General features: G+C 36.8%; 1 protein-coding gene across 10 annotated transcripts in view; it reads right to left on the minus strand.

The window, feature by feature from the left end:
• Positions 1-22,799, minus strand: part of LOC128227583 (cGMP-dependent 3',5'-cyclic phosphodiesterase-like) — a 101,660-nt gene that overhangs the window by 49,895 nt on the left and 28,966 nt on the right. For 9 of the 10 annotated variants that reach the window (XM_052938261.1, XM_052938263.1, XM_052938262.1 and 6 more), the window contains one exon: positions 44-134. In XM_052938261.1, the coding sequence (XP_052794221.1) occupies positions 44-134 (91 nt within the window). Of the gene's footprint in view, positions 1-43; positions 135-14,848; positions 15,061-22,799 lie in introns of those variants that run through there. The other variant, XM_052938265.1, reaches the window with a different exon arrangement.

A 22,799-nucleotide genomic window follows, 5' to 3' on the forward strand; every position in this document is an offset into this window, starting at 1 on the left:
TTACGTAGATACTTATAAATTTTCTTGATAAAAGTGAACTTACCACAGAGACGTATGAGCTGTTGACTGACCCTCTCCTCATTGCTCCGCTGGGACTGGAATGTTCGCTGAATATGGCTGTAGCACGCCGCTATCTGTGAGAGGAATGAATGCATCGTGTCAACACATACACACCACTTAACACATCCTTAAGTCATGTGGGAACACACTGTTGACACTTGGGTATATTTCATTGTTTTTTCTTAATGTTTTTTCTAGTGCAGTTAGTCTATAGTAGCCCAAATATAAGATGGAAGGATTATGTCATGATATAATACTGTTTTCTTTTCATTTATCAAAACTGCATTTTTTCCCCCTCTTTACAGGATAATTTTTGTTGTTAAATTTGCTGTTCATTTATTTCCAAAACTTGCTCAACACCAATATGCCTTAAATGTTCCTGATGAGTTCTTCCTCATGATTTATATTAGTAAAGAACAGATGAGGACATCATACAATTATGCTATTAATGCCTCTCTTCAAGAATGATAGCGCACATCAAGATCGCATGTGCACTTCAAAACAAACTCCTGGTACTAGACACATACAGTTTGCTATTTCTCATTTCTGTGATTACTACAAATAAAAGACAGATGAAAGCAGGGAGGTAAATAATTCCACTGTTGTTTATACTGCTTGAAGAATTAATGAATGCCTGTAAGAAATGTTTAAAGAAACAGTTTATCCAACATTCAACATTTCCAGAGCAATAAGCCAGCCATGTATAACATGCAACTTCAACCATGCATCTCTCCAAGTCCATGAATATTCCAAAATTTAACAATCTTGCAAAAATATGATTCTATAAAACACAAACACCACTGCATATCTTTCAGATTAAAAAACAAACAATCCCATTTTCAGATATATGTCAAAATCAGCAACATCCCTTTGGTGACATTAGGTTTCTTTATCTGGAAACCTAACTACCAACTAACTTTAAATTAGGACCACTGAACACAACATTGGATGTTTCTTTATGACTTCAATAAAATTCCTGTTCTTTGAGAAAAAACTCCATGTGCCTGTTCTGGTGGAGGTTGCCTCAATTAAGACATAAGGCAAGAACGCAAGCTCCATTGACTTGCTTTCACACAACACTCGGGTAAGGTATACAGGCTACTAATGGAGGATTTTTGCAACAACATATTCACATTATATTCCAAAATTCAATTAAGTTATAGCAAGTTCATTTGGAATGTTTAATTAGAGATTACTATGCAATACAACAGAAAAAAAATGTTTCACTTTCAATTAATTCCAACAAACACAATGTTAACTCATTGGTCTTAACTGTATTTTGTCACAATTAGATTTGAGGATATTTGCCTTCAAAGGCAATGTGTCTCTGTATGACTTCATCATTCCTTCAGAGATTGTCCAAAACCAATACTTCTTAGGCTCACAAGAACATTTTGTCAGAATGTATTTTTCACGAAATCCCAGACACTGGCAGTTACTGTCCACACAAATCTTGGCTCGGAAACATTACCATTATCCCGATTACTACCATCGGACATAGCTTCTTTGCCATCTGTCCAAGTTGCATTGATTCCATAGCATGCAAATGGAAACTCACAGACTGTGGTCAAAATAAGCCCACCTTAACCGGCAAGCCATGCATTGGTAAATTGTTCCTTCGGGCTCATTCAAATTCTTCTTTTTTAACTTCTTGGCTAATTTAATTAGGGTCTTACATTTTGATCTTAGTTCTGCATACTTCAAAATCAGCCATTTATACTCTTGCTCAATTTATATACAACCTTAATGACAATTGTGAATGATTACTGATACTTGGAAATTCAGAGACAACACAGACAGAGATGGGTACTTTAAAATAAGGGCTTCCAAATCATTAGTCTTTGATTAAAGCAATGTGATCTGACATTTTCTTAGAGATGTGGTATAATGGGTAAGTATTTCAGAGAAGATGTGAACATAAAGATGATTCTGTAATCTAAAGAAACATTAGAGATATAATACTTGCTTTAAATTGTAAGGATAGAGGCAAGATTCATAGCTGACATACAGATGAGTCAGCTGGCATTATAAATATGGCAATGAATCTGATTCTGAATCTAATTCAAATTGTCCATGAATTGGCTAAAGGATTTTCATTAAAAAACAAAAACAAAAAAAACAAAGACATTTTTTTTCATTTTTTTTTTTTTTTTATGCCAGAATTTTTCCTTGAAATGCACAAAAATAAGAGTGTGTCTCTTTTTCTGTTGTAGAATACGTAAAGTTTCACCATTTGAAAAACAATGAACTGAAACAATGTTCTACATAGCTTAACGTACTCATAATCAAATTTCTTTTAATGGCTTTTCAAGTTCAAAAGCTGAAATCTGCAGTTTTGTGGTAACAAGTGCCATGATTTTTATCTTCAGACATGTCAAGCTTGTTCATATTCAACAATAACAAGAAACAAGCCTTGCGAGTGGTGAATGCAAAAAGGTTCTAATTGACATTAAATAAAGAAGCAGATAGAACCTTTTCGCTTTCACCCTTAATTTAGGATGGGGACTGGTAGGCAGTTAACATACTGATATCTACTCTGAGTTTAGCCCAAGATGTATTACTGACCGCAAGGGTCCCATCGCCTGCATGGTTTGTTATTATAACCTGGTGTGACCCTGAAGCACGCTTATTTGTAATGGTGTATTTTGATATTACCGTTTTATGAGATAAGAAACAAAAATGATTGTCTGAAAGTCAAAATAGTTGTATCTCAGGTTTCGCGTTGCTAATGCTTCAAATACTATGATTTGCCTGCTATACAATTACAAAATACTATTCATTCTATGATTTTTTAGGTGTATACTTTTCTAATAAGATGTTTTCATTTTTTTTGCGTAGTAGCTTCGTTCCGGTCTTTTCTTGCCATTGTTTTGGACATAAGGCTTTCAATTTATTCTAACACACATGCCCTGATACGACAGTGAGTCATTCATACGTTTGATGAAGCAAAGTAGTTCGGATTTAACCTGTAAAACATCTAAAGTGTGCGAAGCCTTCATAACAGCAATAGTATTATTTCTACACAGATATTTACGTAACACATAAATAACAGTTATTTATCAATAAAACTTGAAAAAGCACAATCATATTCCCATTCTTAAAACAGACAATATCCGATAACCTAAAAATAGTTTCAACATCATAAATGGACATATTTTCTAAAAATAGTTTCTACATACATGTACATTAACTGACCACATGTTTGTCCTCACCGCGGGAAAACGACCCATCTGATAAACTCTGCCTTTTGATAGGAATTATTTCTAAAATTGCTCGTAATTATAAAATCATTTTCCTTAAACAATTAAAACGTGTATGTTCATAAAACTTGCCTTACGTATGATATCTAATCAAAGCACCGAAAAACCTTTAGAAACGATTGAAAAGGGCATGCATTGTTACTTTAAATACATGGGTATACGTCGACTGAAGTGATACGCTGTGCATTTTGAATGGAATTATTGCTGAAGTTGATTGTAAAAAAATGATTTTCCTTAAAAAAAACATGTATGTTCATAAAAGGAAATGATATTTTCCAATCGTATGATATTTCATCAAAGCAACAAAAACCCTTTAGAAAAATTGAAAGGGGCGTGCATTGTAACATTAAATACATGCGGAAGGGGTATTACGACGATTGAAGTGACATTTACATAAACAAAATGACACAAGACGCCATATACTAGATATGTTTCTTTCCTCGCTTAGTGTGGGCACAAGCGCTCTTGGCCCCCGGCACATTTTCACTTTTATCCCTTCACCCATTCCCATAGTTCAAATAAAATTTGCAACTCTCACATATTTGCCCACAGATAGTCTTTCAGCGCTTCGCGCTTTGATTCTTACTCCCACACATATTTTTTATCTAAATTTGACATGTGACCATTTGAATACATCTACAAAATCAAAATCATCGGGGAGATGAGTTCATGTACATATATTCTCAGAATAGTACCCCTTACAATGTTATTGCTATGGACCGTCCTTGCCAGTATGTTAAAATAAGAAAAAATGTTTGATTTGACCTCGTGTAGCAAAAATGCAACAGCCCGAGAGACTTCTGATGTCGTATTATTGCGACATAGAATGATATATAATGTACCTTTAATTGTATTTGGTGCATGAGAATATGTGACCTTTCCAAATCATTGACAACATCAGAAACATAAGGGAGATGTAAAACACACACTAGAAGTAAGCCCTCTGAAGAATCTATTTCCTCGAAATGGTAAAAATATGGCTAGTAGCTCCATGCATATATCCTATTTATCCCCAAAATGCTTTTGCATCAGAGCTCTGATCAATATCCAAACCCATAGACAGAACATAGGAATATCGTGAAACATCCCAAGGAATTATTGTAAAACTTCAAGACATTGCATCCAACATTCTACAGCCATATAGCCACATGTGCATGTAAATCCTTACTATTTTTAATTACAGTTGCAGCCTCGTGCACGAAAACGCAGTTTCCTGGTATTCACGGGAAACATGCATTGATATAAGGTTTCCTTTTGCGTGCAAAAAACTCTGTTAAACAAGCTAGTGGCTAGTGTACACGGCTAATAAGGATAGCAAATTTGCTTTCTGATAGGGAAATTACAAAGATGGAATAATGATCATTGACGCCAATTACCAAGAGAAAATGCTGCTCAAATTTCATTTAAGTTTCCATCATTGATCCTCATGTTTGCATTCTCCTTTAAATCTTACATCAACACAAATTAAATACTGAACTTGAATCCAATTTCTTGCCTAAAGCAGCCAGCGTTTCTCAATTCAAAGATATGAGAAAAAACTAAGAAAATGTTTGAAGCCTGGATGAATTGTAATTGGATCTTCTTAAAATTCACTGGAATTGAAATTTTGCTATTTTATACACATATTTTTGTGTTAACAAGCAGAAACGTTGTATACTGAGAATGAATCAATGATGGACATGAAATTTGTATTTTTGGACTGGAGGCAAATCAAGAGTGTCATTGAAGTTTGGGCTAGTCACTGTGTTCAATAGTGATCATGAATGATCTCAAAATCAATAGGGGTCATCTACTAATCATGATCAACTTGTATACCAAGTATGAAGCTCCTGAGCCCAAGCATGCTTTATTTATTGAGTAGAAACCCTTTTTTCACCTCAAGGTCACAAGGACCTTTGACCTACTGATCTCAAAATCATCTCCTGGTCATGACCAACCTGCATACCAAGTTTGATGTTCCTCGGTCCAAGCGGAAACAAACGTGAGGGCTGACAGACAGCCAAAAAACACAATATGTCTCCCCCAAAAAAGGAGAGACATAATAAATGATCAAATTGTCCACAAAGTGAATCGAAAGCAAAGAAACATCATACAAGTTTATTTTGGAATATGAACTGAGCAAAAATTTTGAATACCCATTTCACACTAATAAAAGAAAAAAAAATATTGTTAAGGCCACACCAAATTAATGTTTAGTTCCTCGGATTTTTGCCAAAAAAAAATTGGAGCATAAGCGAGCGAAAAAAAAATAAAAAAAATTATTTGTCAGTTTTCATAAAAACCGAAGAGAGCAAAGAGCGAAAAAAATTTTTTTTTCTTATATTCAATATAAATAAGAAAGATTGTTCAAAATAATTGCCCTTAAACCCATTTTAATGCCATCTTGAACTGAACCTCTAATGGACATTGGGAAAATGTCTGAATACATACTATTTATTCATCCGTGTTCAGTACAAACATTAAATGGATAAATCTAAATCTTATATAATTAAAACGTACTTTAATATGACGATAATTCAATAATAAATAACCCTGCTTTTAGTAAAAAGTTTGAAACGACTTATATAAATCTACCTGAATCAGTTTAACATCATATGCAACTGTATTTAGATATAACTTAGGATTGATTTTGGATTTGTAAAAAATGATCACTTACACAGGCATCATCAAACATCAGACTCCATATAACATAGACTAAATTTTGTTTTTATTATCACAGGAAATGCAAAATTAAAACAAAAACAAGGGTATTTTTCAGATTACTTTTTTTGGTTATTTAGATGTTTTTATGCACCAGCCAATTGAATATGCCCCCCCCCCCCCCAGTCCGGAATAGCGGGGACTTTGACTTCCGGTCTCTCAAAACCCGGGTAAAATACCCGACCTGCAGGGACACACTGCTGGTAAAATCCCTGCCAAATGGCCCCCAACCCTGAATACCTATGTGAGGCCCATTGCCGACTATTTTCAATATGAAGACAAAACCACATTCACTAGGCACTGCGGGGCCACCTGAAAGGTAAAAACACAGCCCATTGCCTCTGCTGTCCCCGGTATACCCCTGGAACAAGGGCCAGGGGTGGGCGGGGCAGTGGTTACAATTGACAAGTGCATTACAACCCCGGATTATGCTGCAAATAAAAACAAAATACAAGATAAGGTGATAAACTTAGGCTTACTTATGCTGAGGTATATCCAGACCAGTGTTTATATCACTATTTGTGAAAAGATATTTGTTCAAAACTGTTGTTTTGTCAGAATTTGATCAAAAATGAGCTTGATACATCAATTTGGACCAAACAATGACTCATGTTCCAGTTAAGTTGACCTGTAATCTTCAGCATCGCCGTAACGAGGTAAAATTTTGGTCCCTTGTATTATGACTTGAATAAAATAGTACTAAGTTGATCATTCCGATTTCCATTCAAAAGGAGTCACTAATTACGCAATATAATCGCTACCAGTCTCAGTTACACATGCTTTATTGCATAATGATTGCTTTAAATAATGATCCTTTAGTGCATGAGACGATCAACAATGACTTCAAGCATGCTCAAAACATATTTTTTGTCAAAAATAAGATTTAACTAGAGATTGCTTTTTTGAAAAAGCGCATGTCTCCCCCATTGTGTGGTCGTAGGTGAGAAATAATCAATGATGGATCCCAAAATCAATAGGGGCCATCAACTAGTCATGACTGACTGGCATACCAAGTATGAAGTTCCTGGGTGTAAACGTTCTTGAGTTATTGAGCAGAAACCGGTTCTTCACCTCAAGGTCAGTGACCTTGACCTTTGACCAACTGATTGCAAAATCAACTAGACATCATGACCAACCTCACTTCAAAGTTTGGTGAACCTAGATCAAAGCATTCTCCTGATATTGCACGGAAATATTTTTTTACATTAGAGGTCACAGCGACGTTGACCTTTGACCTTGTGACCCCCCAAAATATAGGAGTTTTCTAAACCTCATGATCAACCTCCCTACCAAGTTTGGTGAACCTAGGTCAAACCATTCTCAAGATATTGAGCGGAAATGTTTTTTACATTGGGGGTCGCCGCGACCTTGACCTTTGACCTAGTGACCCCAAAAACAATAGGGATCTTCTACACCTCATGACCAACCTCCCTACCAAGTTTGGTGAACCTAGGTCAAACCGTTCTCAAGATTTTGAGCAGAAATGTTTTTTATATTGGGGGTCGCCGCGACCTTGACCTTTGACCTAGTGACCCCAAAAACAATAGGGATCCTCTACACCTCACGACCAACCTCCCTACCAAGTTTGGTGAACCTAGGTCAAACCATTCTCAAGATATTGAGCGGAAATGTTTTTTACATTGGGGGTCGCCGCGACCTTGACCTTTGACCTAGTGACCCCAAAAACAATAGGGATCCTCTACACCTCACGACCAACCTCCCTACCAAGTTTGGTGAACCTAGGTCAAACCATTCTCAAGATATTGAGCGGAAATGTTTTTTACATTGGGGGTCGCCGCGACCTTGACCTTTGACCTAGTGACCCCAAAAACAATAGGGATCCTCTACACCTCACGACCAACCTCCCTACCAAGTTTGGTGAACCTAGGTCAAACCATTCTCAAGATATTGAGCGGAAATGTTTTTTACATTGGGGGTCGCCGCGACCTTGACCTTTGACCTAGTGACCCCAAAAACAATAGGGATCTTCTACACCTCATGACCAACCTCCCTACCAAGTTTGGTGAACCTAGGTCAAACCATTGTCAAGATATTGAGCGGAAATGTTTTTTACATTGGGGGTCGCCGCGACCTTGACCTTTGACCTAGTGACCCCAAAAACAATAGGGATCTTCTACACCTCATGACCAACCTCCCTACCAAGTTTGGTGAACCTAGGTCAAACCATTGTCAAGATATTGAGCGGAAATGTTTTTTACATTGGGGGTCGCCGCGACCTTGACCTTTGACCTAGTGACCCCAAAAACAATAGGGATCTTCTACACCTCATGACCAACCTCCCTACCAAGTTTGGTGATCCTAGGTCATGCGGTTTTCCAGTTATCGATCGGAAACGAAGTGTGACGTACGGACGGACTGACGGACTACCGGACTACCGGACTACCGGACTGACGGACAGGGCAAAAACAATATGTCTCCCCCAGAGAGGGGGAGACATAATTTCCAAACTTCAAGCCACATTGTTTATACCGGACGCCGCCATTTTGATTGAATTTATTGAAACCCATGCTAAACCGATCGATATACAGTATAAAAACACTACGCATCGGTAACTTTCCTTTACAAAAACACAAAAACTAGCGTAGAAATTTATACTTGACTTGATTATTTTTAGCCTTTTGATAAATTATTACCTAAAAAAAATCTGCTTGGCGATCAAAATGGAGGTGCAGGCGCACAAAAAACATTTTCAAAAAAATAGGAGCGGTAAATCCGCGAACAAAATATCAATTTGGTGTGGCCTAATACTCTTTTAAAATCAAAACCATGTGGAATAATATTTTGAAATATGCATTGATAGTGTGGCATATCCAATTTATTTCGAAAGTGTGTGCAAATTCTGTCTTGAAAAGAGGCAATAACTCCTAAAAATTCATCATTTGTAACAAAAGTCAAATTTGTCTATTAATGTATCAAAAATCATACCACTGCTTACATGAGTAACTGTCTAAATACCATATCTTTGGTAAATTCTAAGAAGAAAAAAATCAGAAGGTAAAAAGTGATCATAACTCTGTAAAAATTTGGTAGTTTGTAACCAAAGCCGAACTGGACCTTTATTTATGCTGTTAAACATGTGATGTACATTCTTTTTTAAATCAAACAACCTATCATGAGTTTTCGTCCAGACAAAACTGACAAACCATGCAGTGCCAACCAACTGACATTAGCTGGCACTCCTATTACATAATGATTTTATAATAAAATATCCACTGAGTGCTGATTTTTTTTTTTTCTTCCAAAGACAATGTTCATACATGTTCGTTTTTGAAATGTTGCATTCAACCCTATGAGGACATTTTTTCTCAAGGACCGTCTACTCTGAGTTCATTGCCAATGAAGCAGCCAAGCAGACATATAAGTTACCATGGTGAGTCCTCCAGGAGAACAATTCCTAGGAAACTTGACAATATATTCATGTTCCATTTCAGTAACTGACAACCCGAAGGGGAATATTGGATTATTTATATTTACCATCACAACTCATTTCTGCCCCTATTTATCATTTGTGACCCTGGTGCTTAATTAATGGAAAGCTTGGCGCCAATATAGCATGCATGAAAATGTCAGATACAGTTACCATGCAAAAATATGTATAATCAATAGAACACTTTTCCTGAACCGAAAAATAACCAGCAGGTATAACAGGGGTCGATAGGCCGGACACTGGTAAAAATGGGCCCATTCATAGTACACTGATATCTGAGTTTGAGACAGCAAATCTTTATTTTTTGGGCAAATGGCTACAGAGGGAATAATTTGGATTAAAATTGCTGTATTTTAAGCCACTAATTGCATGTTTACCAATTATTAACTGTGCAATTGTGGAAAAAAAATGATACTGTAAAATGATGTCTGTAATATCCAAATATTTACATTAAGATTAAATATCAGACTTAAGTTAATACAGGCCCTGGGCCCATGATCACAAAAAATCTCAAGTCTAGACTCAGAAACAAGTGAATATAGGCCCTGGGCCCATATAATACAAATTAAACTGAATATAGGCCCTGGGCCCATGATTACAAACAAGAGATGTTAGTGAAACATTTATGCCCCCTTGGGAGCCAAATTGTTAGTAGGATTTGGACACTTAAATAAAATATGGACAATCAGAAAACCTTTTTTCAGCTTACAGTCACACTGACCTTGACCTTTGACCCACTGACCTCAAAATCAATAGGGTTCATCTGCTGGTCATGACCAATAAGCCTACCTAGTATGAGGTCCCTGGGTCAAAGCGTTCTCAAGTTATTGATCGGAAACCGTTTTTCATGTTAAGGTCACACTGACCTTGACCTTTGACCCACTGACCTCAAAATCAATAGGGTTCATCTGCTGGTCATGACCAATAAGCCTACCTAGTATGAGGTCCCTGGGTCAAAGCGTTCTCAAGTTATTGATCGGAAACCGTTTTTCATGTAAAGGTCACACTGACCTTGACCTTTGACCCACTGACCTCAAAATCAATAGGGTTCATCTGCTGGTCATGACCAATACACCTACCAAGTATGAGGTCCCTCGGTCAAAGCGTTCTCAAGTTATTGATCGGAAACCATTTGGTATTCCGACCGACCGACAGACAGACAGACAGACCGACCGACATGTGCAAAACAATATACCCCACTTTTTTCAAAAGGGGGCATAATAATATCAAGTCAAGACTCAGACACAAGTAAATACAGGCCCTGGGACCATGATCATGAACAGTGTCAAGTTTATACTTAGACTCAAGTGAATATGGGTCCAGGGAACATATTTATAAACATGTTCAAGTCTAGACAAGTGAATATAGGCACTGGGCCCATATTTATGAACAGTCTCAAGTCTAGACTCAGGCACTTGGTGAATATAAGCCCTGGGCCCATATGTATGAACAGTCTCAAGTCTAGACTCAGACTGTAGTGAATATAGGCCCTGGGCCCATACTTATTAACAGTCTCAAGTCTAGACTCAGACACAAGTGAATATTGGTCCTGGGCCAATATTTATGAACACTCTTAAGTCTAGACTCAGACACAAGTGAATATGGGCCCTGGTATAATATTTAGAATCAGTTTCAAGTATAGAGGAAGACACAAGTGAATATAGGCTCTAGGCCCATATGTATGAACAGTCTCAAGTCTAGACTCAGACACAAGTGAATATAAGCCCTGGGACCATATTTATGAACAGTCTTAAGTCTAGACTCAGACACAAGAGAATATCGGCCCTGGGATCATATTTAGGAACAGTCTTTAGTCCAGAGGCAAACACAAGTGAATATGGCCTTTGGATCATATTTAGGAACAGTCTCAAGTCTAGAGGCAGACACAAGTGAATATGGCCCTGGGATCATATTTAGGAACAGTCTCAAGTCTAGACTCAGACACAATGAATATAGGCCCTGGGATCATATTTAGGAACAGTCTCAAGTCTAGAGGCAGACACAACTGAATATGGGCCCTGGGATAATATTTAGAATCAGTTTCAAGTATAGAGGAAGACACAAGCGAATATAGGCCCTAGGCCCATATTTATGAACAGTCTCAAGTCTAGACTCAGACACAAGTGAATATAAGCCCTGGGACCATATTTATGAACACTCTTAAGTCTAGACTCAGACACAAGAAAATATGGGCCCTGGGATCATATTTAGGAACAGTCTCAAGTCTAGACTTAGACACAAGTGAATATGGCCCTGGGTCATATTTAGGAACAGTCTCAAGTCTAGACTCAGACACAAGTGAATATGGGCCCTGGGATCATATTTAGGAACAGTCTCAAGTCTAGACTCAGACACAAGTAAATATGGCCCTGGGATCATATTTAGGAACAGTCTCAAGTCTAGAGGCAGACACAAGTGAATATGGCCTATATTTAGGAACAGTCTCAAGTCTAGAGGAAGACACAAGTGAATATGGGCCCTGGGATAATATTTAGGAACAGTCTCAAGTCTAGACTCAGACACAAGTGAATATGGGCCCTGGGATCATATTTAGGAACAGTCTCAAGTCTAGACTCAGACACAAGTGAATATGGCCCTGGGATAATATTTAGGAACATTCTCAAGCCTAGAGGCAGACACAAGTGAATATGGCCCTGGGATCATATTTAGGAACAGTCTCAAGTCTAGAGGCAGACACAAGTGAATATGGCCCTGGGATCATATTTAGGAACAGTCTCAAGTCTAGAGGCAGACACAAGTGAATATGGCCCATATTTAGGAACAGTCTCAAGTCTAGACTCAGACACAACTGAATATAGGCCCTGGGATCATATTTAGGAACAGTCTCAAGTCTAGAGGAAGACACAAGTGAATATGGGCCCTGGGATCATATTTAGGAACAGTCTCAAGTCTAGAGGCAGACACAAGTGAATACGGGCCCTGTGATCATATTTGGGATCAGTCTCAAGTCTAGACTCAGACACAAGTGAATATGGGCCCTGGGATCATATTTAAGAACAGTCTCAAGTCTAGAGGCAGACACAAGTAAATATGGCCCATATTTAGGAACAGTCTCAAGTCTAGAGGCAGACACAAGTGAATATGGGCCCTGGGATCATATTTAGGATCAGTCTCAAGTCTAGACTGAGACACAAGTGAATATGGGCCCTGGGATCATATTAAGGACCAGTCTCAAGTCTAGAGGCAGACAGACACAAGTGAATTTAGATCCTGGGATCATATTTAGGAACAGTCTCAAGTCTAGACTCAAACACAAGTGAATATGGGCCCTGGGATCATATTAAGGACCAGTCTCAAGTCTAGAGGCAGACACAAGTGAATATGGGCCCTGGGATCATATTTAGGAACAGTCTCAAGTCTAGACTCAGAAACAAGTGAATATGGGCCCTGGGATCATAATAAGGACCAGTCTCAAGTCTAGAGGCAGACACAAGTGAATACCGGCCCTGGGATCATATTTAGGAACAGTCTCAAGTCTAGACTTAGACACAAGTGAATATGGCCCTGGGATCATATTTAGGAACAGTCTCAAGTCTAGACTCTGACACAAGTGAATATTGGCCCTGGGATCATAATAAGGACCAGTCTCAAGTCTAGACTCAGAAACAAGAGAATATTGGCCCTGGGATCATAATAAGGCCCAGTCTCAAGTCTAGAGGCAGACACAAGTGAATACCGGCCCTGGGATCATATTTAGGAACAGTCTCAAGTCTAGACTCAGACACAAGTGAATATGGCCCATATTAAGGAACAGTCTCAAGTCTAGACTCAGACACAAGTGAATATGGGCCCTGAGATCATATTTAGGAACAATCTCAAGTCTAGACTCAGACACAAGTGAATATGGGCCCTGGGATCATATTTAGGCACAGTTTTAAGTCTAGAGGCAGACTCAAAAAAGCACTTTTATTGAGTTACAAAGAATCCACTTTATTTCATTAGTTTTACAAAAAATAAATATAAATAATTGCTCAATTTCAAATTGTCATGCATTCTGCAAACTTCATCATCAATACTCAACTAGAAGGAAAGCTGCAATGATATGAAGATTTGTCGTTTTGCCACATACACAAGTCTAAATTTCGACTTGAGACTGTTTGTAATCTTTGGCCATATTGACCATCCAGACCTGTTATTATGTTCCGCTTGTTACAAATAAATTGAGAAACCAATTTAAATGCGTTGACCAATTTCCAGTTGATGACTGTTAACCATGTATTTGTATGATTGAAGGCCACAGCAACCTTAACTTTGTTAGGTGGTAGCCTAGATAACCATTCTCTTTTAATTTAAAAGCATACCCGAAACACTGTCGGATGCTGTGAAAGCCAGAGATATCACATTTTCAAAAAGGAATAACATAGGACTGACATTTGAATATACTAAGTGATACAATAATCATCATTTATGAGGCTTTTTATTCAGGTTGCATGAAATGAGCACATCCATCTAAATGGGCATCACTGGGCCCTCAACACCTATTATCTTTAATTGAGTATTATTGGCACCATAAAATTTCCATAGAACCAAAATGTGTCAACCCCAAGGGTCCCAGGACTCCAAACACGTGAGAGCCATAACACTTCATGTATTCAGGACAGAGGTAAATCTTGTATGGTCTAAGCAATCTAAAAGTCTAAAGTTGACAGCTGAACAACAAAACAACTCATTTAAATCTTGTTTTTCATTTTCACTTTTTTTTACCCACTTATTATATTAATGCTCAACTTCAGTGCCAGGAAATGACAGACTGTATATGAAAGGATGATGGTTTCTGATAAAAAAAAGTAAATTACAAATAACCCAGGGGAATCAAACAATAGAGAAACTGCCAAAATATGGTAAAACCAGATATAAAACAAAAATGATGTTAGGCAGACACAATTTTTCATGACGAAAATGACAAAAGGAAAATAACTGACTAATGTAAAATTTAATCATACAGTAGTTTATTTGTTGAAGTTAATCCAGAATGAAGATAAGCCCAATGTATAGAGCACAATATATAGACTAATAAAAATGGCAGTTTATGTAAATTCATACTTCAAAAGGGAGAAAAACCTTTTTTGGTGGATGTCATTATGAATTTTCTGAAGTTAAAAATGGGAAATAACTCAATCATAAAAACATGACAGAGTTACAGAAAGCCCCAGCCAAACTAAAGGTACAAGCTGGATGGTTTTCCAGTGATTTGTCAGATTTGGCACCTCAGTACCCATGATTTCTACCCATTTGGAAATGCCCTCTATCAGATTGTAACTTTTATCTCAACCAATCTAAATTGAAAAAAATACACAATTGGCAATAGCATTAACTCCAACCACATGATATAATCAAAACAACAACAATAGACACTTACCATCTTTCTGGACTGTTCCATGGCCATGCTAATTGAATGTGTGCTTGAATATCCAAATAGCTATAAATTCAGTCCAAATCAATTCCGACCTTGCACATTCTGAGTGGGAAAGGTTTTATCTGTCCTATACTAAGCGTAAAAAATGTTAAATGAAAAAAATTGCAAAATTCCATTAGCAAGTGACAATTGAATACATTTTTTTCACTTAAATGTTGTTTCTATCATAGTAAAGCTCTCATCTGAGACCTGGTTAAACACGTTACTTCTTATCAAAATATTAATTTTTACAGAGTGCTTTCCCTATGTGTGCTATCAAAATAACATCCTCTTTTATTCCACATTTTGATAACTACAGGTGAAATCCTGAAGCTAATGAAGTCGAGTCACCTTCACGCCATGAAATTGCAAAATAATGCCACTAATATATGGCTATCTTGTCTCCGATGCTTTTAAATCCAACACTTGATAACAAATCTCTGTTAATACAGTGGCAATAATTGGCAATGTCACCTATAGAGATGCTCTATATGGTCATGGTACTTCAGAATAATGTTTTTCCACCTTGATGTACATTCTATTTCAATAGAATTTCCACACAGTGTGACTAGATTCCAAATCCAGGGAAAAATTTAATTATTTATTGAAGTTTTTTTTTTTACATTTCAACCTGTCTGCAATATTTGCGCACCCTACATTAACACTGTCCGGAACATCAGCAAAATGAACAGAGCAGCTATCATTGATCATGCAAGTTACACGAAATCAAATTAATTACCATGAAGATTCAATTTACTGATTAACTATTCTGCAGTTAATATAATTCTTATCATTAACCTGCTGGCAAAAATAACTCAGACGAACATGCACAATTTTCCCAACCCTTCCTTAATATCACTATGGAAGCAAAGAATAAACACAAAAGTAACGAAAGTAAAGAGAACATGAAATCAGGTTGAGAGTGCTTAAGGTCCCCAAAACCAGCCTCCAGAAAATTGTTTTTCTTGCTTTTTCATCTTATCCATTGAGTATATTTAACACTTTAGCAAGCATCATGTTAACTCAGAGGCTAAATGAAAATTACAAACAACTTACCACTAACCCTTTAAGAGAAACAATTCTGAAGAAAACTAATTCATTTACACTGTAAGACCTAAATACATTATGTCTGTCGTCTTGCAATTCTTAAACAGAGAACCGTTCTGCAGACCAGCTAGACCATTCATAGCAAAGTCTTACATTTAACAGACTTCTTGAATCATTTTCCATATATAACATTAGGGCACTACGAGGGGATGCTGACGCTGCCAACAAACTTGAAAAAAAAATGCCCCAAACAGGGTTAATTTTTGAATTGTCTTCTACTGGGCTTGTCCCTGCATTTTTGATTGTATAATTGACAAATAATACTAAATTTCTATTTTTTTCCTTCATTTAAAACATTTTACATTAAAACATTATTTAATCTTATCCTGAAATCTGTTTGAATCGAAAAAACCCATTAATCCTAGGCGAGTTTGTCCCAGTACATTACTATAAGATGGTGAAAAGATAGCCCAAATGTTTGAGAATACAAGGTTTTGAAACAACTTGTGTTTCTGATGAGATTTTAATCTTTAATTAAAACTTAAAAGTCTGAGTACAAAAATGCTAAAAAGGTTTGACAATGTATAAAAGAAGCAGAGAAGTATGGCAACAATGCCAGTCCCAGTCCCACAGACAATGCAACCAAGATGCAAGCTCTCCGTGCCAAAAGAAACTGACAAGCAAAAGATCAGAGGTCTCTAAAAGCTTAGCTTAACATTAGGTTTCATTAGTCTCCCCAAGTGGTGTTACTATAAATGCAGATTTGTTTCCACTGTGCTGTGATCACTTTTCATCTAAAGTGTTGACTCCTTGCAACCCTGTTGCTACCTATCTGTGAGTGATCAGTGATGAGATGGTGACAGACTGTTGCTTCATCGGCAAATGGTTGCTGATCCATGGCAAAGTGGTTTCCGAGAGTGCATTCTTCATTAGCTGTGAGATTTTCAATATGTCATCATCTAAATAAAGAACTGGCTGCTCATTACAGCATCGTTTTGTCACAAGTATATATTCCTAAACTTCAATTTTTATTTATTTTTATTTCATGATTTCCACAGTTTGGTCCGTAGCAGCTGAGACCAAATGAAATGGCACTAACTGTCTGTCCAGAAGGTACAACAAACAATGTTCTGCTGGGAATAGCTTGACATGATGCAGACAAACTATTCGATTCTCAGCTGCACTCTTTACATTCTGAGTGCATACATTTCTTCATCATTTCTTCATCAGAACTCGATCAACATCTAGCCACCAACCAGGCTCCATTCAGTCACTGACAAGTCAGAACCAGTTGCAAGCCTATCCCAGTATACGTGGTGAACAGTTGCCGATAAGTTGACATCTAGTCACTGTGACACGTTAAAAAACCTATCGCTGATCTACAATTATACCCTTATTCTAAACATTGGCAGTAATAGTGGTTGCATTGGAGTCAGCAATCGCCAGAATGTCGCAAATGAAACCATGCAGGTTACATTATGGTCACGAATTCTGTGTGGCTTGGGTTGGTGAGGTGTACCTACAATCCATGCTACTGTACTCATTTCTACTCACCACTATAACTCTTCCTGCATATTATATGTAGTTGTCCTTCATACTTGAACTGTGTTAATATTTCCATATCTGCTTCGATTCCTTTCCTATCGATTCCTATCGATTGCATTCATATTCTGATGAACGCAACAACTTCAGAATCCATCTGATACTGCATGAATGTAACATTAAACAAGAGCCCCCGAATGTGAAATTGACCTATGAACAAGGTCAGTACATGAAAAGTTAAAGATCAAACAAATACATATGGCAAGTTATTTTAAATTGCCTCTGAACATAAAAAAATACCACCCATACTTGACAACCTACATTCTTATGTCCTTATATTCAGCATTCCATTGTGAATATACACTAAGTGTATCTTTCACCTAAGAGGTAGGAACATGGGTCTTGCACACGACACGTCGTCTCGGTACGTCGAACACATGTGGCAAGTTATTTTAAAATCTGTCCATACTAGAAAAAGTTACAGCCCGGACATAACAACCAATACTCTGTATCCTTATATGCAGCACTCCATTGTGAATAAACACCTAAGTGTGACCTTGACCTTAGAGGAAGGGACACGGTTCTTGCATGCGACACGTTGTCTTGGTATGTCAAACACATATGGCAAGTTATTTTAAATTCTGTCCATACAAGGGAAAGTTACAGCCCGGACACGACAACCTATACTCTATGTCCTTATATGCAGCATTCCATTGTGAATAAACACTAAGTGTGAACTTGACCTAAGAGGTAGGGACACGGTCTTGCACGCGACACGTCGTCTTGGTATGTCAAACACATGTGGCAAGTTATTTTATAATCTGTCCATACAAGGGAAAGTTACAGCATGGACACGACAACCTATACTCTATGTCATATTATGCAGCATTCCATTGTGAATAAACACCTAAGTGTGACCTTGACCTAAAAGGTAGGGACACGGTTCTTGCACACGACACGTCGTCTTAGTATGTCGAACACATGTGGCAAGTTATTTTTAAAATCTGTCAATACAAGGGAAAGTAACAGCCCGTACACGACAACCTATACTCTATGTCCTTGTATGCAGCATTCCATTGTGAATAAACACTAAGTGTGACCTTGACCTAAGAGGTAGGGACACGGGTTTTGCATGCGACACGTCGTCTTGGTATGTCGAACACATGTGGCAAGTTATTTTTAAAATCTGTCAATACAAGGGAAAGTAACAGCCCGGACACAACAACCTATACTCTATGTCCTTATATGCAGCACTCCATTGTGAATAAACACTAAGTGTGACCTTGACCTAAGAGGTAGGGACACGGGTCTTGCACGCGACACGTCATCTTGGTATGCCGAACACATGTGGCAAGTTATTTTAAAATCCGTCCATACAAGGGAAAGTTACAGCCCGGACAAGTTATTGAGCTGGACACAGGGACGGACGGACGGTGCGATTTTAAAAGGTGGGCATAAAAACACACCAAATAACATCACTGACGCTGTTCCTGATCAAACAGCAAATTATATGTGGTGAATAAAAAAAATTCAAGTGTTATTTTTCAACTTTTAATTTGGATTATCCAATTGAAATTTAGCATGTTAGAGAGTGTTAATTAATATAAACATGGAATATTTTAGAATTACAGTTCATCTGCATATAAAACATTTTGTCCATGTACAGATAATCATGAAGTCTGAAATCTGACTTCACAAACCATGCACTGACCAAATGGTTTCCTACACCATTGTACCAAATTTCTAACATATTCAATCCTTGAATAATATCAAACTTATATATAGTATGTATGCACTGTGCTGCTTGTGCAGTTTTGTGCTGTTCTTCCCTGTTTCTTGTTTGTGATTTTATGATATATGTCTTTGGTGTTTACCCAGTGCCATTAAACCAGGTTTATGTTTAAACTTTTTGCTACTGAGCTTGTTTTTGTAGCTTTTTGCATAAATATTGTCCTATACATTGTTTATGCTGAGTAGAGAGAGTAAAGTAATCTTCACAAATCACTAGAGATTTTCATCTTAGTTCATTCAAGTTACAATATCTTGGTCAATTATGAGCATGCCAGTGATACTTGTATGTCATCATGGACACCAATTGTTATAATGCTTATTATTTCCCAAAGCAGACAAGAAAATCTGACACTTGGAGAACTTTGGTACAACGGTCTTTAATTGATCAGGTCTTGTAAGATCTCTATATGTCGACAAAGCCAGTGTATGGAAGTGTTCGTTCGAAAAACTACACATATTAGATTTATTTCTATTTCTTTAAAAACTGCATGCCTAATTTCAGATATTACTGTAGTAACAAAACTTATTGAATAACTGTTATCTGAATAAAATTTCGATACAGTTTAACAGTGAACATTGGAACATGTGTTTGTTGGAGAACTGATGATCGGTGAAGGTTGAGGCTTAGTCCCAACCATAATAGTCCTTCAATTTACATTTAAAATATACTGCTAATGGATTGAAACCTTAAGAAGTTGAGGAGTCGAGCACCATTGCCAGTCCCAAATACACAAATCATGCACAAAACCTTATGATAACCTTGAGGTCAAAATTTCACACTTCACACATTTCCCCCCCCCCCCACCCCCGAAGTGTGTTACAAAATAAAACAGCTAGTGGCAGGAGGTAAAAAATTTCAATTTTGTACAAGTTGTACAATGGCAGATGAATGGAAATTTGAGAAGGTGTGAACAACTGATTATTACTGTTTGCGCCTGACTGCTATTTAAGGAATGAATTGCGGGTTTGATGTCATTATTGGGGTATGAACGCAATTGAAATAGAACTACCCGACTGAAACGGAAAATATTTTATCAAATGACGTCACAATAACGGAAAAATCAACCACTTGAAATCACTTTTAAAAATAAAATTGAAACAGTTATTGCAAAAATACATTAACAGATCATAAATTAACACTTTCTAAAATGTTAATTTATTTTTTACAGGACCTGTTGACACAATTCAAACAATAACAAGATCAACAATTTTCATACATTGTTATGCGATGCATTGTGATCTGAACATATTGGAAGATGTTGTGTTCATCTGATGATAACCCCAATTGCTGAAAGGCAGTTCATTTAAGGAATGGAAGTTGAGGTGTAAATATTTTGTGATAATTAAAGGGCATTTGAGAAGCTAATTGTGAGAAGTTGATGATGAGAATTTGATTGTGAGAAATGTAAATGAGTTATAAACATACAAATAAACCCCTCTCATATAATAATTCAAAAGTTCGGTGAGACAGACAAGATGAGCCAATTAGCCATCCTTGATTTTTCTATTATTTTCTCATTTGGTATATGTCAGCCTTTGAACATATGAGCGATTTCCACAACATATTACATAATCAGTGCCGAGAAAAACATTCCGTATGATAACTTCAAACTTTGAAAATGAATTGTAAGACATTTCATAATGGACTAAAACGGACACTAGGGTCTTTCGAAACAATGGATCACTCGAGCTTTTAGCTCGGGCCGCGGTGTCCTTGTGCTATCGCAGTTTTACTGTATATTCTATAGTCAAGTGACCAATTCAATTTCACAGGAAATAACACTGATTCCCTAACTAAGTATAAGAGACCTGAACCTGATGGTGAAACAAATTTTGATGCTTTCAAAGCACAAAATCACCTCCTGATGTTTGATTCGTTGCCTAAGGTACATCACAGGAACACGGTACTAAAGCCGGTGTTATGGGCCTTGCCAAACATGTACATATTGTCACTGGTATTATTTGTGCATGATTAAAGTTGCATGTGAATAAATGTTTTCAATCGATCATGTAGTATAACTTTACAAGTTTTGTAGCCAGAGTGACGAGCCTTGCTACACATGAAAATATTTGTTAGATCTTTAGAAACATTTTCTGCACTTAAAATTCATGTGAATATCTTGATACCATATTATTAAGTAATGTCCAGGGTTTTGTATGATGCCAACAATTCTGACATGGATACATTTGGGTAATTTTATCAACAAGTATACAACAAAATATGATAAGATCAGGGTTTTCAATGGTTCGTTTAGTGAATGTCCAAAATTAAATTGAAGGTTTTACTTGCAAAATCAAATAAACTTGGCTATATTGACCAATAAAGCTGTAAATTCAAAATAACTGCTACTCAGAAATATCGATTCCAAGAAGGGATCATACGATTCTTGCTTTAATAAGATGGCCTCTATGGTATCAACTTCTTGTTTGGAAAACATACTAGTTAAACTGTAAAATGTATCACAGTCCTTTCACTTACTGAGGAACACACTATGAGGTTTTTACACCTCAAAATCAGCTTCGTTTCTGACAAATTATTGCAAAAACATGATCCTATTGATTCCAATACTGATTATAGATAATTAGTAATGGTACAATCTCTTCACAGACTTCTCCATTGAATTATACAGGAAACTTTGTGGCACAATGGTATGATGTATTACAGATATAATCCATTAACACGAAACATTCTCCAACCCTCTCTATCAATTTAATTTGCAAATTAATAGCTGTTAGAAAACAATTTAAGGTATTTGATGTACAAATATAATACCAAATGTTGATCCAAAGTAACCCCATCAAATATCGGTATCACTTAAAAGAGTATTGTCTATTGATTACTAGTATGTGAAATAAATGACCGAAAGTACATTACAGATAAAGTGATTAATGTTTGTCTTTTTGTTCTTTTAAGTGAAACTGTAAGTGAAATTTCAATAGTTAACGGCTGTTTTTTTTTTTTATCAGAATCATCACAAAAAACAGACAGCCCTGTAATCTGCTGAACATATTTTTACTATTGGGTGTGTAAGCTTATTTATACTCGCACTCGGGCATTGTCCATTCTGTGAGTGCTCCAATAAGGTTGTTAGTCATTTTAGGTTTTTGGAGAATAGTGCACAGACTGAATGTAACCCTGGTTAGAGCTACCCTACTTCTTTAATGTACAACAGTGTATAGCACTGTAACACAGGACCCTCATTTAACGTCCAGACGATTAGTATTTTTTAGTGATGCAACGGGGAATCGTACCTGCGATATATGTATAAATAATCAAACAGGTTTCTGATGTTTCTTGATCACAAATGGATGCTATCATGTAAGTTCAGGTCAAGGGACATAATTCTATCACACATATTTTATCCAGAGTTAGAGTACTTGCTTTTCATATCCCTTATAATTGTTAACATGTTTAAAATAAGCTTCATTTTAATATCTTTAATTGTGCTGGTATAAAACATAACATGTTGTTTTTTATATGGTAATGCTGATGACTATGATTACTCTAGGGCTATCAATAAAACTCATCTTTCTT

The sequence above is a fragment of the Mya arenaria genome, chromosome 3 (genome assembly GCF_026914265.1).
Source record: "Mya arenaria isolate MELC-2E11 chromosome 3, ASM2691426v1".
Lineage (NCBI taxonomy): Eukaryota > Metazoa > Mollusca > Bivalvia > Myida > Myidae > Mya > Mya arenaria.